Source organism: Daphnia carinata, chromosome 2, assembly GCF_022539665.2.
Source record: "Daphnia carinata strain CSIRO-1 chromosome 2, CSIRO_AGI_Dcar_HiC_V3, whole genome shotgun sequence".
In the NCBI taxonomy this organism is placed as follows: Eukaryota; Metazoa; Arthropoda; class Branchiopoda; order Diplostraca; family Daphniidae; genus Daphnia; species Daphnia carinata.
This window is the reverse complement of record NC_081332.1, coordinates 1,105,132-1,120,683: the sequence shown is the minus strand read 5'-3', so window position 1 is coordinate 1,120,683 and position 15,552 is coordinate 1,105,132. Positions and strand designations below refer to the sequence as shown.

The window sequence follows — 15,552 nt, the reverse complement described above, 5'->3', positions numbered from 1 at the left end:
GCCACGTCATGGCCTATGGCCATGACTACGACGCTGTCAGAGTTTCAAGTTTTAACGATTTCGTAAGTAAAACAAATTGTTTTTAAGGAAATGGGTTAAAAAGAATTTCTTTACACTAAGACAAATTTTGATATGTATGTATTAAAGATATTTTGTAAATGTGAAAAAAATGAAACATATATTCGTTTACGTCTGGCAACGTTTTTCCATTCCTTCTGAATAGTTCAAAATGGCGACATCCGGAACGATTTCTTTCTTAACTAGGAAAACGTTGAACCATCAGGGAAAATCCCCATTTTGCCAATGGTTGACATGCGTTTTGACCATTGTCATGGTCCGGCAAGAGCGATATTTGGATTTCCCATATTGGAATCAGAAGAACCATTTGGTAATTTTTAATATCGAGGGTTTCATCTTTTGTTTCATTTGCAATATATTTTGTAAATTTTAAAGCAAAGTTCATTACGCTGTTAACTTTCAAAATGTGTTTGGCGGAAAGCAATTTCCTTTGTTGTTAACAGCATCCCGCCCAAAACTTCCTTTACGCAAAATGGGTTCTCATAAAAGCAACGTTAACTTAATTTCGTCCAGGTTTGTTGGTTAAAAAATTACATAATTATTCATAAGTCACCAAGCTCATTGTCTGGAATTCTTCTGTAAGATTGCATGTTATCTTATTTAACTTGAGCTGTCCCATGTGTGCCTGTGGTGTTTGGCTGCTGACGAAGGCATTTCTGATCTAAACACTGTAAGGTGGTGAATTTACTGAAAGGTTACTATGATGTACAAGGCCATTAGCCAGTGGTTATTGAAGTTTTCATCTAAATAGTAGTCTTTCTGTTGTTTCAGGTCATATGTTATGTGAAGGATCCTTATCCCTGGCTAGACTAAAGGATTGAGATGTCTTTTGCGCAATTCTGGTTTCTGTAAGTTTAAATTTTATTTGAACTGTTTCTGTCATCGTTCAATGTTAAATCAATGGGTTTTTGAAGTATTTTGGTAAATTCTGAAGAATCCATCAATCAATAAAGATTCATAGAAGCAGTAGGTGTTCTGGGACTTCAATGAAGAAGCTGCCATAAAGTAAATGATTCACTTCTGAAAAGAAGTTCTGGTTTCTCCATATGATTTTTTTAAATTAATGTAATACAACTGAGCTGTGTTGGATAGGTCCTGAGCCTTTGGCAGAACCCAAAGTACATGAAGTGATAAGGGTGTATGTCTGTTTATGCCGCCCTGGAACATCTAGTGTGCTAGTGGTTACCCAAAGGGTTTCAAAGTATTATGGCACCAATTTCGTTCTGGGAGCGAAATTCGTGCGATTTTACCTGTTGTATTAATTACGCATCGCAATGATCAAGGTATTCTTCGTAGCACGCGACACCTATCATGATATGGCCTTTTTTTTTTTTTTTTTTTTTTTTACTGTAAGTGGTCTCGTAAGCGGCATTCAAAACTTGCTATGTTTTATTTCTCTTATCATGGTTTCACGTCAGTCTAATTTCCATTCTAACATAATTCGCTTCTAAATTTTTCTTCCACATTTGTGAACATTTTGACCAATATTGGGTTGAGACGACGTGTGGCAATTACCTTAATTTTTAGAACCTTTCTTTCCTATTCATTGCCTATCGTTTTCCTTATTCAATTGGTTTCTTTTTTATTAGAAAGTGGCGACCTGTCCTACGATGGTTTCCTGCCCGTCACACCGTTGTCAGTACTTCCATGCTGCTTGCCATTTTCCGCATTCTGGCTCTTGTCAGGTAGGGGTACCTAAATACTAAGTGTAGAAATTGGAATGGAAAATCGTACAAACCATGGTAGGAATAGTTTGAAAAAGTAAAATAAACATCCATTTCGAGCTTCCACTCCCTCTCGTTACACTGGTTCTTTATCCTTTCTCTTGTAGGAGAAGAGAGGGGTGGATATTCGTACGGCCGGCGTCTGGGCGAGTCGGCCAGGTACATTGGGCAATTGAATGTGAATGAGAGCGATTTGTCATTTTATCATGTAAAGCAAATAACCCATTCTCACCCCGCTGATGATCTGAAGGGGAGCAGTCTGCTCCGTACTAAAGGAAAGTCTGTTTCATATTCCAGTTATGTTTGGTAAGTTCACTAACAAGGGGGACGGCAGCGGTCTGCTCCTTAGCCATGGGAAAGCTGCGGTGGTCGTTCGATAAAGATCGGAGAGAAATTTCCATTTAAAATTTTTTATTGTGCTACTAACTACTTTTTTGGGTGTATTGGGGTCATGTTTTAAATCTGTCTAACGCTCCTCCATAGATATGAACTGTATGTGTTACATTGTGTTTTTAAGCCGAAATTTTTAGACGTTGAGTGAGGTGATGTAATCTAGCCGAAATTGATTCCGCGCTGTTATTACTTTCGTTAAACATAGGCTCTTCAGCAGCTGGACACTCTTCAACACAGTCGTAAAACACGTCATCTTCATCTCCACATTCAATTACCTCATTGATGTCCTCGATGAGTGCTTTCAGCCTCTCAGTCATAGTCCTTGCTGCTCTCACATCGTCCATCGTCTTGGCTTTACTTGTATTCGTCAGTGTTTGGATTTGCTGGCGAGTTTCTTCAATCAGCGGCAGCGCCCATTTTACGTGATGGTATTCGCATTTGGTTAGTAGGTGTTCCACTTGTTGCATCTGTTTATGCCACAATTCCTTACATTGATTGTCAATAGGAATGCTGACCTTTGCTGATCCAGTCCAAACATGTTTGACGTGGGAAATAAGTTTGTTGACCTCCCGATAACATCCTGGAACTACGTAAGACAAAAGTAGCCAACCATCAACGGCGTTCAAGAGGTTAACAGCTGCCGAAGTCTTTTGATGTGGAGTGTGGATGAAGGTAGTCTTCCCACCGCGACACGTCACAGATGGTTTGCCATACCATTCAATTGGTCGGCATTGACCGAACGTGTCTTCAGTGTGTTCCAGCGGGAGAGGACTACCGGCTGGCTGGGCAAACAACAGCGTTTTCCCGGTGTAACCGTAACAAACGACTGATGCATCCTCAGAAAAGGTAAAGCAATTGCCAATTGTTACATCACGATAATCGATTTTATCCGAGTCTAATTTCGATGGTAAATCAATTGCGTGTTGATAATCTAATTCTCCAGCCAGATATGGTGTTCTCGGAATTTGAAAGAATTCCATTATGGAATTGATGGGAATGATGGAAGCGATGGATTTGATGATTTGGCGCCCACTTGAAGGTGAAAATAAGTTGATCCAACTGCCAGGACGAGATGCTGCGCTGGAAGTTCCGTATTTCGCGGGATCAAAGGCTGATTGGGTTTCGTTATGATAAATGTCAACTGGTTCTCGTTGACATTTGAATGGGTGACTTGTATTTTCCATCAAGGGCGAACGAGGAGAGCGTCGATCGCGAGTTTGGGGTTCCGATTTGGGGATAAGCTTTTTAATGAAAACTCCGTTTGTTTTCAGGTTTTTGTTAAGTTGGGAAACGTATTCAACGGCATTAAATTGAGCTCCTGCTTGATTTCGGAATTCCTTCACATTTTCCGAAAACTTTTCGGGGTAGATTCTGAATTTTTCGCAATTGGGTTCGGTAGGAGGTTTCCATTCTTGGTACCAGATCTTTTGCGAAATAAAGTACCATTGGTTGTCTTTAGCATCCCGGAAGAGAATCGGTGTGGAAGCCATGAGGCCCATACCTTTGACGTGCATATCTGATTCGTAATTGCTTGGCAATCCCAGGTAATCCTCGTAACGTATTGCAATGTCGTATTTTGCCGCCAGATGGTCCTCTATTTTCTTAAGTTTGATGTTTTCTTCGACCATTTTCTCCAAAACTAATTTAAGATCGCCGCTGTTATCTTTACGGTAAATATTTTGTATGGGTGCGATTTCGTTGTTCACTATGTTGAAGGCATTTCCATTAACGTCAAACAACTGTTGTGCGCCAATTAGTTCAGGGATTACGTTTCCGTCTTGTGTAACGAAAACGCGATCTTTCAGATGAATGAACGATGGGTGTTTACGTTGGTGATGGAAGACCGTCATTCGGGGCTCGTCTTTTCCGTTAACAACTAAATTGTGGTATTTAACATAGATGGAGCAGCCTTGTAATTCTGCAGTGAAAATGAATGCTGGACCGTGCAGGACGTTGATGTCGATTTCTTCTCTCGTTGTTAACCAATAGCCTTGAATGGCCGTCGCATCGTCTGAAGGCGGCAGTTGAGCCTTCAAGTGGTAACCTGGGCCATCCAAGGCCTGCACCAATTGGAAATTGTATTTTTCCCCGTTCTTGGGCACAACGTACCCGTTGACAGGTTTCGGTTTCGAAAACGATTGCGTGCTTATTGCCGTTTCTTTTAGGAAGGCCGCAGGGTCTTGTATTAATTTCGCCTGCTTCTCACGATCAGGAAGGCGTATCTGGCATAGTGAAAGGATGGGTTTCATCATGCTAGTAAGTATGTCTCGTTTCCTTCGTTTCACCTCACAACCCATTGACCCGATGGCCCTGTCTGTAAAAACTTGATTCTGCCTTTTTCTCTTTCGATTTGTAGGTGCCTCGATTTCTGCTAATCGATTCGTAATCAATTGCATTTCAGCCTGCTTCAACATTGTTGTATGATCCGAATGTTTTGCCGAGAACTGGAACCTACCGCCATCACGCAGCAATTTCGGTAATGTCTCGAGCTCTAAAAGTTTAGTATTGATCCATTTTCGAATTTTGGCTGGGCGAATGCCGTCATATGCCTCTTGAACGGCTAAATGTGTTTTCTCTTCCGCTAGTTTTGTACTTTTGCTGCCTGTTGTTTCCAGGTGGCTGCCAGCGCGTTTTATTCCCGCTTTCAGCATGTTGCGAGCGCTCACCCCCATAGTAAGGCCGTTGAGGAACCCTTCGTAAGTGGACAACGAAGAGCCGTCCCATGCGCTGGGATCGAAATTTCCATTCGTCAAACTGGTCATGAAAACAGCGGTCAGTGCCCCAGCAGCGCCTTTGCCTAAAGGACCCGTTGCTGCCTTCGCGAACAGAGGTGTCAATTGCTTCAGGTGTAAATCTTTTAATTTGGGAAGAATGGCAGCTAATTGTTTCGGACTGTTTTGAGCCAGTTTGTAGATGCCGCGGCTGATTTGGGACAAGTCGGTAGGTGAGCCAATTCCAACGTCGATGCCGTCGAGCATAGCGCTCCAAGTGGTGGGATTATTCAAATCCCACTTGAATGGATTCAATTGGCCGTCGTTGGCCAATACGCCACTTCCGTAAGCCAGACCTGCAGCGCTGCCGTATGTTGCAGTCAAAATGAACGACTTTTCTAACGTTCCAAACTTGTTGGCAAATTGATGGGCCACGCTGGCCCCCGAAGCGATGCCGAATGCAGTACTGGCTCCCATGAAAAGCCCGTTGTAGGTACCCGGACTGGTGAAGTCCCACTTTGTTGGATCCCATTGGTTATTAGACGCAGCTGCCGAGATGTAAGCCGATGAGCTACCGGCCGCTATGATTGCCCGAAGTCCTATGGCTGCAACAGTGGCTCCTGCCGTAATGTGAGCGAGTCCGCCAGCTATGCCACCACTTATGATGCCCACCCAAGTCGCGCTGCTCTTGTAGTTCCATTTGGCCGGATTCCAGTTGTTGTTAATGGTGGCGCCGTTCAAGTATGCCCCGCTTACCGCCAAGACCAATGGCACGAGGAAGCTGAATTCTCCGTCGGGATCGACTAGCGAAATGGGTGAGTTACCCGCGTACTTGTACGGGCTAAAGTATTGTGAACGGGCATCCGGTTGATAGAAGCGGCCAATGTCCGGGTCGTAGAGACGTGCGTGGAAATTGTAAAGGCCCGTCTCTTCGTCCCATTCTTGGCCAGTGTAGCGATAGGCTATTGCTGCTGCTGGATCGCTTCCGTAGACGCGCATCAATTGTCCGTAAGGAAGGTAATCGTAAGCGGAGACAACTTGGCCATCTCTTAGGACAAGGCGGATTGAACCGGAATGATCGGACCACACGCTGTGGAAGATGCCGTTGCGGAAGAAACCGACGAGTCCGCGAGGCCCGTAAATGTAAGCCGTGGTCACTGCCATGGATGCGGCGTCTCCGAGTTCAGGAAGCAAATCCATCACTGGCGAATGCGTAGTGCGCCGATCGAACACAACACGCCCGTCTTCGTCGCGTAAGTAATGCACTTCCGTCATTACTTGCCCGTCTTTTGCCAATACTTGCTTCAGTGTCCTTTCTCCATGTGCGTCATAGGCGAAGCGGACTGTACGGCCGTCTGTTAAGTAAATGGCTGTCGTGCGCTTGGATGCCACATTATATTCTATCCGCTGGATGCCCTTGTGAAGGGCTTGGATGACGTTGCCCTGACTGTCGTGAATCATTTGCTTTTCTTTCTCTTTTTCTAGTTGACCGAGCTCGTCCACTTTGACGGAACGAATTTGATTGACGCGTTTATCGTCGTAAGAAAATTCGTATCGATGAAAACCCGTGTAAAATTTACGGTGGTTGCCGTTGGCATCGATTTCGTACGAGGCGACATCGAACGGATGTTGGCCCAACCCGTAGGTGAAACGTTGACCCACGATGCGGATGAAATCGGATAAAAATGGAGAATAGTGAGCTGGACGGAAAATGTCCGTCAATTTTGGATTCAACCAATCCGAATTGTTTTTACTTTTGCTGAGCAAATGATGGACTTTGGCAACCACTCGCTTGGAGTTGTCTTTATTAACGAGTGGTAATCCATCTTCGATACCTTTCCATTGAAAAAACATTTTTTGAAACTGTTCGTAATCGATTAATTTATGTTTTCGTTGACCAATCAGGTGCAGGATCAATTTCTCGATGTGATATGTGTAGAGTGTCACGTCGTCCTGAACAGTTGCGATCGCTTGTAGACCGGATTCCAAATGGCCACTCCGCACCAGCGATTTTGCCGGGTTGGCAATTGCTGCCAACCAGTCGGAATTGCTTTCGTCAGCGAGGATGAATCCAGCGGCATCTAGTTTCTTCCAAATGTCCCTCGACTGTTGTTTATTCAGAGCAGTTTGCGTTGCCAGAGAATCCGGATGGAACGGTATGGCCATACTTTCCGTTTCGTCCGTGAAATATTTGGCTTTAACGAGTTCCTGGTGATGGCCGTAAGCGTAACGGTGTCCATAAATTCGCGGCATTCGCTTTTGGGCCAAGACTTTGGCTATCTGTTGGCCGTTTCGTCCTCCGCACACTAAAGGCATCCAGTTCTTACCCTGGCCGTCGGCGCTGAAAGGGTAATAGTAATCTTTGAGTGGCCGGCCAGTCTTTGTCATGTACCCGTTACGCTTAAGAGCGTTGAAGCAAAGCTGGGCGGATGATTTCGATTCCAACCCAAATTTCGAGCCATCTGCAACCTGAAACCACCTCCAATCAGCGTTAGGTGCCCACGTCGCATTAAACATCGTTTTCATGACAATGCCATCGCCGTATCCACTTAGCCCGTAACCATCTTCCGTGTAAGATATCAATTCCGTCAAGTAAGGGTCGGATATGCACTCTAAATAGCCGGGGGAATTGTAGTGAAATGTCCGGTTGAATTCTCCATGGCTTCCGGGCTGGATAGACTCGCTGGCCAACTGACCACTCGCGTGGTAGCTGAAGCGAACGATGGCGTCTTTTTGGCCGTCTATCGTCAATTCAATTATCTGTCCAAGTTTATTGTAACGATGTTCCAATCGAATAGGCTCGCCATTTTCTATTGGGTACTCGATTGATTGCAAACGATTGGTGTGTGAATCATATGTTTTGCGAATTTGCCAGTCGGGACTCTTGTCGGGAAAAATTTGTTTCAATTCCACCAGATGATCTTGGCCGTCCCAGCGCATTTCTTCCACGACGCTATAGTTGGTATTTTGCGTCACGAATGTAGCGTTGCGTTCACCCTTGGACAGCGACGGATCGTAATGGCGTTGGTCCACCTCTGTTCTGTCAATGAACTGGTAGGATTTTGCATTCGGCAATGTTCCGTTTGCTAATGATTTTTGAAATTGTTCTCGTGACATGGGCATTTGTTGCAGATATCCGGTGCGAGTGACAGTTCCACTGTCGACGCCGTACTCGTAAAAAACGACGCTGTCGATAGTATCAGTTCCGTTCGAGCTGGAGTGCACCTCCAGACGAATTTGCCCGGCTCGATTGTAATAATAATCGAACGTTCCGGCATCGGGACTTGTTTTGCGGATGAGCCGATCTGTTTCATCGTCGTAGCTCGTGAATGTACCGAATGTTTGCTGCCAGCGAATCTCGTTTGCGTTCGGCCGTGTCGTCGGCAACAACGGACTGGCGTTCGTGAATGTGTTTACATGGGAGTGGTAAAGGGGCGGAAGGATTTTGATGAGCCGTTTCTTGGAATCATATTCGTAGGTACTTAACAAATGATCGTAGCCAGGAACGTAAACGTATAATGCCACTCTGTTGTCGTTTTCATCGAGGACGGCCACTTTTCTTGTCCCGTTTGCCAATTCTTCGACCTTGTGTCGGAATCCTCGACGCGTTGGGAAATGGTTTTCTACGACGTTGATTTCGTTGTCTTTGGCGCTGTACCACGTCCGCGATTTCTTAGCGAATGGACCGTTGACGGTGAATTCGGGGCCGGGTAGTCCTTCGATGACCTTCTCGTTCAGCGGATTGACGTCGTATGCTACGCGAAAGTAAGGAACCCCTCTGTCTGGAGCATTCAAACGATCCACTTCGCCGCCAAGTCGATGCGTCTGCCAAACTGAGAGTCGATCGGATGGATCGATAGGCCCACGGATGAAATCTCTGTTGTACGACAGCAATGGACGTTGATCATCCGACGTGATTCTCGTTACTTTGGTGGTGATTGCTGGCCGACCCAACGCGTCGTAAAGGGTATGAGAAACCAGAACGGATGTATCTGATTCCAACTTGATTGTCTGCATCCTTTCTCCCCATTCGTTTAGATATTCCATTTCTGTTCGTGGATTTCCCATGAAGATGCAATCTTCGATGAAACTGTTGCCTTTAGCCTCGAAAATCAACGACGTTAATGCGCTTTTGACTGAAATGACGTCGTCCATGAGCAGGACGCTGTCGATCCAAATGAACAATCGTCTGCCTTCCATCAACACAATCAATTCGCCATTGTTGGGTAAGTTGGTCACATTGTGCAAGTTTTGTTTGTGCGTTGTAGTGAAAGTCAATGTGCTGTGCATTTCGTTCGATTTTCGGGACAATTGAACGTGCCCCATAGGCAATTTCCAAGTTACGGATGCGTTGGAAGACAGCAACGAATAATAGCAGCGAATGGCTGCTGAAGATGATTCTTCTGTTCCAAACAGGGCCGAAAGATCTGTACTGACAAGTTGATGAGATTGTGGCTGGTTGTGCAACAAACGGCCGGGGGCGACCGTCCATGCTGCGGTTCGTGATTCGGAAGCTGGACTAGTCCAGCGTTTGTGCCATGCGTAAGCGTCGAAAGTTTCATACAATCCGCCGTTTTCCGGGCGGAAAACAATTCGACATGGTGGTTGATTTTGAAGGTGAGAAGGTAAGCCTTTCGGTGTTGGAAGCAAATGGCCGGTGACGCTGGACGTTGCAACTTGCCCTAATTTGTGCTGTCCGTCAATTGCAGTGACGTCGTCAATCACGGCCATTTCCCGATCGCGGTAATAAACAGTTCGGCTAATGGAACCAATGGAGTCAATTATGGAAATAGGTTGACCGTTGTCCACATCGTAGACGGTCGCCTTCAAGTCGTGTGCCATTGGGGTGAATCGGATGTGGTCCACATCCAGAACGACTGTCTGCCCGTCTTGTAGCTGGGGTGCAACTATCAATTTGATGGAAAATTGAGGTACTGTCTTCTTTTGTTTGTCGTCTCCTTTCAGTGTCGGCAGACCTTCGTCGTACAGTTGCATTATTGTATCAAAATTGATCAGCACTTCTACGTAGATCCAATCACCTGAAGTGCGCATAATCCGGGCCAACAAGCCAAACAACTCGGTTTTATTGGCCATGACGATGGCTTTGAGATAATTTGTGGCCTGATCTATTTCAATTGTGCTGGCCAAGGAACGAACGCCATCAGATGCCCGTATCCAGCAAGAAGCCACGTAATCAATGTTCTGTTCAGTCGGAATAAAAGTACCTTCCAATGTTGATTGTTGGTTATTCGATTTTAGTCGCAAGTGGCGGTTACCGGTCAGAGAGAAACCGCCCTCAACGACGTTGGATTCTTTAAATCGCCAGCGGATGGGCGAACTCGAGTTGTTGACTTCGTACCGTTCAAATCCGTAATACGAAACCATCTGGTCACCTAAACTGAAAGGTGAGAAATCGCTAATGATTCTTTGCCTGTTGGCATCCCATAAGATGCTGTCGTTCTCGCGTGGGTTGTTAATGTCGTCCTCATTTTCATTTGTTTTTTGTACCGAGTGACCGCTAGCGTCAAACATTTCTGATGCAGTTCGAGTCCATCCACCGGAAGGCTTTTCTTCGTACGTCCATACTTGTCTTATCCATCCGGCCAATGTTATATCATTTCCGGGGATGATGGTAAGAGTCACGTTACCTTTGACATTGTTGTTCCACTCGTAGCCGGTAGAACGGTGTAAACTGGCATCGCTGTTGCTCGTTTTTATGCGTTTAACGGCACTCGTTTTCTGGGCAAAGCTTTTGCTGATGGAACGCAATGATCGCCTCAACAACTGCATTTTCTCCGGATGTGATCCATCTTTACTCGCCAATGTCGTCACCCAGTCGTACGAGCTGCTGTCTGGCATCAGCTGTTCGTCGGGCAAAGTGTGGACGCTACCCAGCACCTTGCCGTTATCGGCAAATGAAACGACTATCGTGGTGTTGTGTGGATTTTGGTAAGCCAAATACGCTGGATAGCTATTAATAATTCTATAAGGTAAACTGCATTGCAACTGATGTAATGGCGGCCCGATCTTGCGATTAGGTACAACGGTATCTTGCGCGTACAGCGTCCAATGTCGCGTTTCTGTTTGATTATTGACTAGCATTTCTTCCAAGACGAATGAATTACCAAGGCTGACAGATGATGGCTCATTTTCTTTCATGTCGGGGTCCTGCAGTTGCCAATCGTTACCCATCATCTGAATGAACGTTCCGTTTCCGGTCCGAAGCCCTTGCGGAGTCATCTGTACTCGATGGAGTGGCCAGTTCATTAAAAACGAGTTGTCGAATAATTTTTGAAATTCCTCATTAGCATTGAGATTGGCTAACATGTCTTGCGATTCTTTGTGACTACTGCCAATATCTATTCCTTTATTCTTCCACTCGATTTTCAGTTCTTGCATGTGTTGTTTTAGTTTTTCCATTGGATCATAGAAGGATTGCTCACTTATTATGGTCATGTTTTTTCGCCATTGCTTTTTCCAGTTTTCGGCGTAACATGCGTTCCAATTCTTTCTAATCCTTGCCGCATCATCTAACGTCGTCCTTTTATTTTCAAACAGTGCTTCCATCTCGTGGCAATAGCGGTTGCACGGTCTATACGAAACGTCATCACACGTTGGCTGTTCTTCACTCGTCTGCTCGTTGGCAATGTTGGACGTTTCGCCACTGGCCATCCTTTTCCATTCGCCATACTGGTCCAGCATTGCGTTGTCGTAAGCTTTGAATTCTGTATCTCTCCGAAGAGTGACATTTTTCTTCCATTCGCTTTCCAGTATGTTGAAATTTCTATTCTGTTCTTGTTCCATCTTTGAATGCTTTTCTTCAACCCATTTACCGGACACGTTAACGATTCTCGGGCGGAAGAAATCCTCTTTCATCAACTGGTAGGCCAATTGGTATTCTGTTCCTTCGTGTTCTACACGCTGCCTCACCTCCAAAATGCGTTCACCCTGCACTGTGAATTCTCGTCGACGCACCACGTTAAAATGAGCATCCAGCAGGTAAAGACGCATTTTCAAAAGCAGTTGCTGCCTGTCCTTGAGGTGCAACGAAGTAATGGCGATCGTGTTGCTGGATATTTGCAGTACATCTTCTTTAAGAGTTTCTATTAATTTTTTTTCGTCGTCCGATGGCAAACGGAACTTTTTAACAATGGACGATCCGCCATTAAATAGGCCATCCAATTGCTGAATATTACGGATCTGCCATTGCCCAGTAGACCTTTGCCGGTGGCAGATGAAAAGCTGCTTGTCGTCATAGCCGACCACCATGTGATTGAACATTTCAAGTCGGAGGACGTGGCTGGATGGTAATTTCAATCGATGCTCGTTCCATAGGGAAAGATCTTTGTCGAACTCTAATATTTTAATAACGTCTGATGTGTCCTCAAGTAAAACTACTCCGACTTCACTGGATTGCATCAACGCATCGTTGCCAAACCGAAAGCAAGTAGAATCCTTGTTCCATTTTGATATTCCATCACGAATGGTTCGATGAAATAAACACAGTTTCTGTTTTTCATTCGTTTTTAGAAGGAGAAGGCAGAAATTTGTGTAAGCGCGAACGTCGTAGGAAAGAACTTGGCCTTCCACGTTTGCCGGCAAAGCTGTTAATTCTGCCAGCGTTGCAAAATTATGGATGTCGAGAATCTTTAACTGAATTTTCTCGGCTAATTGACGTTGTCGGAAAGTCATAATTGCGTAGTCCCGACTGTAGGCAATGGCCGGTTGTTCATCAACAGGATGTGATACAGACGAGTAAAGATCCGGCAGAACGACGGGATTTATTTTGGTGTATTCGACGTGTAATTTTAATCCATTGGCCATTTGGATTTCATTCAGTAACATCTCAGAGTCATGGTATTTGAATTGGAAGATGGATTCGCGGTTGTCTGCAGTTATTGGCTGCTCGATGGCTTTCAACAACCGCCGACTTTTCTTGTCCGTTTCGTAAACGAATTGCAGGCTTTGCTTGTAGTGTTCTGTCGTTATTTGGCAGCCCGTCAGGTAATGGGACTCTCTTAAAGGTACCGGAAAGAATAATAAACTACTCTGATTTGTTTGCAGATTAAATGATTGATATTCTTCTTGGAGTTTGACGGTGTAATCGAATGTGATGGTTGTCGAAGACTCGATTTTTTTCAACCGGATGGCGGACGTCCAACGATATTTATGAAGGGTATTCTTTTCTTCGATGGTATCAATGTCGTAACGATAAATAATTAGTTTTCCTGTAGCTTTCACGCGCCGTTGGATTAAATACCAGGCAACTGGAACTCTTTTCAGCGAATTGACATCGTGGCCCAACCCTCGCCAATGAGGCCAATGGAGGTTCCAGCGAATAGCTTGCACTGAATTTTCCGATCCGTAGGTAAATGTTTCCGTTTCTGTTTGAATGATCCAGCGCTGTTTTTCTTGATGGAATTCAACATCCCACTTGAGTGTATGTTGCCGAAAGAAAAGAACATGGTCTGCAGTAGAAGCTGTTGTGAGTTGAAAGAAAACGCCATCTACCGATACGGAAAATGTCCAGTCCTCGATGAAAATGCTATTGTTGTAATCGACTGAAATGTAATTATCCGGAAGTTCAAACGTCCAGCCTAATCCAGCAATATCAGAAAACATGGCGTTTTGGCTGTGATACGAAAGGGAAATTGAATGAGGAAGAGGATCGTAATATCTGGTTGATTTGAATATAGGCAGTTCAAAATAGATGGCACCGCTTACCGGATCTACTACATTCGTTGAGGAAATCGGCTCAGCGTGCTGTTCTCTCCATCTGAGGATTGGCCTTTCAGATACTGGAATGAAACGTTTCACCTGCAGTGGAACTTTTACAGTTGAATGACGTGTAGTAACTGGAATAGTGGGAGTAGTTGTTTGGACAACGGCCAATTTCTTTGGTAATTTATTTGCAAGTTTAATTGACAGTCGGCTCAAATAAAGTTTTCTTTCCTCATCCAGCGTCAATAGAAACGATTCCTTGTGTCCGCTTGGCAACTTTACGGCCTTCGTAGCACCGACTACGATAGCATAACGTTGTGTGACGTCACTGAACGATGAGGGATGTAACAGAGTATTCCAGAAGAATTCATCCGCATTGAATTCAAGTACTGCAAGTCCCTTTGGGCCGGTGAAGAGCAAGTCATCTTGGCCGTCACCATTCACATCAACTAAGTGGATGGATTGATCGTATTCTTGCATCCATCCATTCGTCTCAGAAAATGCAGCGCTGTAGTGAATGAGGCTGTATTCTTTCATGGAAATTCCTGTTACATTGGGAGTTTTCAGTTGGTAGACGAATAATCCATGTGGAGTAAAGTGGGCTACGTCTTGAAAAGGTTGTCCGGTCAAGTTGACGAAGAAAAATCGTTCATTTAATCCGGCCGAACTATCCACCAGTGATACCTTGGCCATCTGTTGAAGTTCGTATCTGTCGTCAAACTGATACATCTCTAATTGAGTTTCTTTCCGTACGATGATGCTGTCCTGTCCGTTCCGTTGGATGTCTGCCACATAAAAATCGGTTGCTTTGGATATTTTGGAGACTGCAGTCAATGCCGTGCTTTCTCGCAATGGAAGGAGCGGATACGGCTGGCCAGATTGAAGTCGGTCCTTGGCAGCTGCGTAAAATTCAAGAACCTGGCCGGATTTGTCGTTCATCCGGCTCATGATTCCAACTAACCGCGTGTCGTGATAGAATCGGCCAATGAGGACAACGGACTGATGGACTTTTCCCCATCCATAAAGATCACGGAAGTTGGTGTCACGTGTCATAGTTTGAAGCTTTTCTTCGGATTTGTTTGTATTGGTTTGATCGAAACGATAGAAACCTATTCCATCCTCGTTACGAAGGATGATCCCATCACTGCCGTCATCAAGCAGCATATTAGTAACAAGCCATGGATAGGCTCGCAATGGGTAGGAGATCTGCTGGGCATTGTTAAACACTCGTTGATTCCACAGTCGCTTCAAATTGCTTGAGCTGTTAATATACGACACGTTAAAGGCAACCAGGTTGGCACCGTGTCGGATGTAGATCCTTCCACTGAATGGATTTTCATTTTTCGAATCGAGGACGAAAACATCGTCGATGTGGCCACTGAATGGACTGCCGAGCAGTAATTGCCCAACTTTAGAAATTGATTGAAATTCAAGAGTCATCTCGCATCACGCTAGCCCATCGTCTTGATATAAATTAAATGTTAAAAATTGTTTTCATTTTTATTATCAAAAAAAACAAATCGTTAATGCTAGCTTACTTTTTCCTTTTCTTATTCAGGTAAAATTCGAAGAGCTTGCAAAAGATGCGTGAGGCACAAAGTCATCGACTTGATGAAATGAAATCTTTCTGCTTTAGCCGACCTACCCATTGGAACGTAGTTCGAAGGAAAATTCGTGATATTAAAAAGGAAGAAACTTTGCGCGTTTGACCTTTGGAAACCTTGTCTGCCGAAGAGATAGTACAGATCAAATTCACTTGCTGCAGACGAGGAGACGATTTATTATTTATTTGGTGAGTATAAGTAGAAACTCATTACAAGCAAAAGGCTGATCGTTTTCTTTTCTAGATCGTGCATAATATTCCAAGGGACATTTGCGCCGTATGAGAGGCTCATTTTGCCTTTGAATTGAACTGTTCCATCGAA

The 15,552-nt window shown here is 44.6% G+C and overlaps 1 protein-coding gene and 1 long non-coding RNA gene across 2 annotated transcripts; one reads left to right on the top strand and one right to left on the bottom strand.

The window, feature by feature from the left end:
• The first annotated feature begins 269 nt into the window (after nt 1-269).
• Nucleotides 270-2,079, top strand: LOC130686020 (uncharacterized). Its single transcript, XR_008999791.2, has 6 exons — nt 270-388; nt 454-591; nt 662-772; nt 850-926; nt 1,668-1,763; nt 1,910-2,079. It is a non-coding gene; the product is annotated as an uncharacterized LOC130686020 (long non-coding RNA).
• Nucleotides 2,080-2,226: 147 nt separating this feature from the next.
• LOC130686143 (uncharacterized) lies at nt 2,227-15,082 on the bottom strand. Its single transcript, XM_057509433.2, has one exon. The coding sequence runs from the start codon at nt 15,065-15,067 to the stop codon at nt 2,315-2,317; it is 12,753 nt and encodes a 4,250-aa protein (XP_057365416.1). The 5' UTR covers nt 15,068-15,082; the 3' UTR covers nt 2,227-2,314.
• Nucleotides 15,083-15,552: the final 470 nt, after the last annotated feature.

Excerpts from the sequence above, each read along its gene's own strand:
- LOC130686143 (XM_057509433.2), bottom strand. The coding sequence starts at position 15,067 with ATGACTCTTGAATTTCAATCAATTTCTAAAGTTGGGCAATTACTGCTC.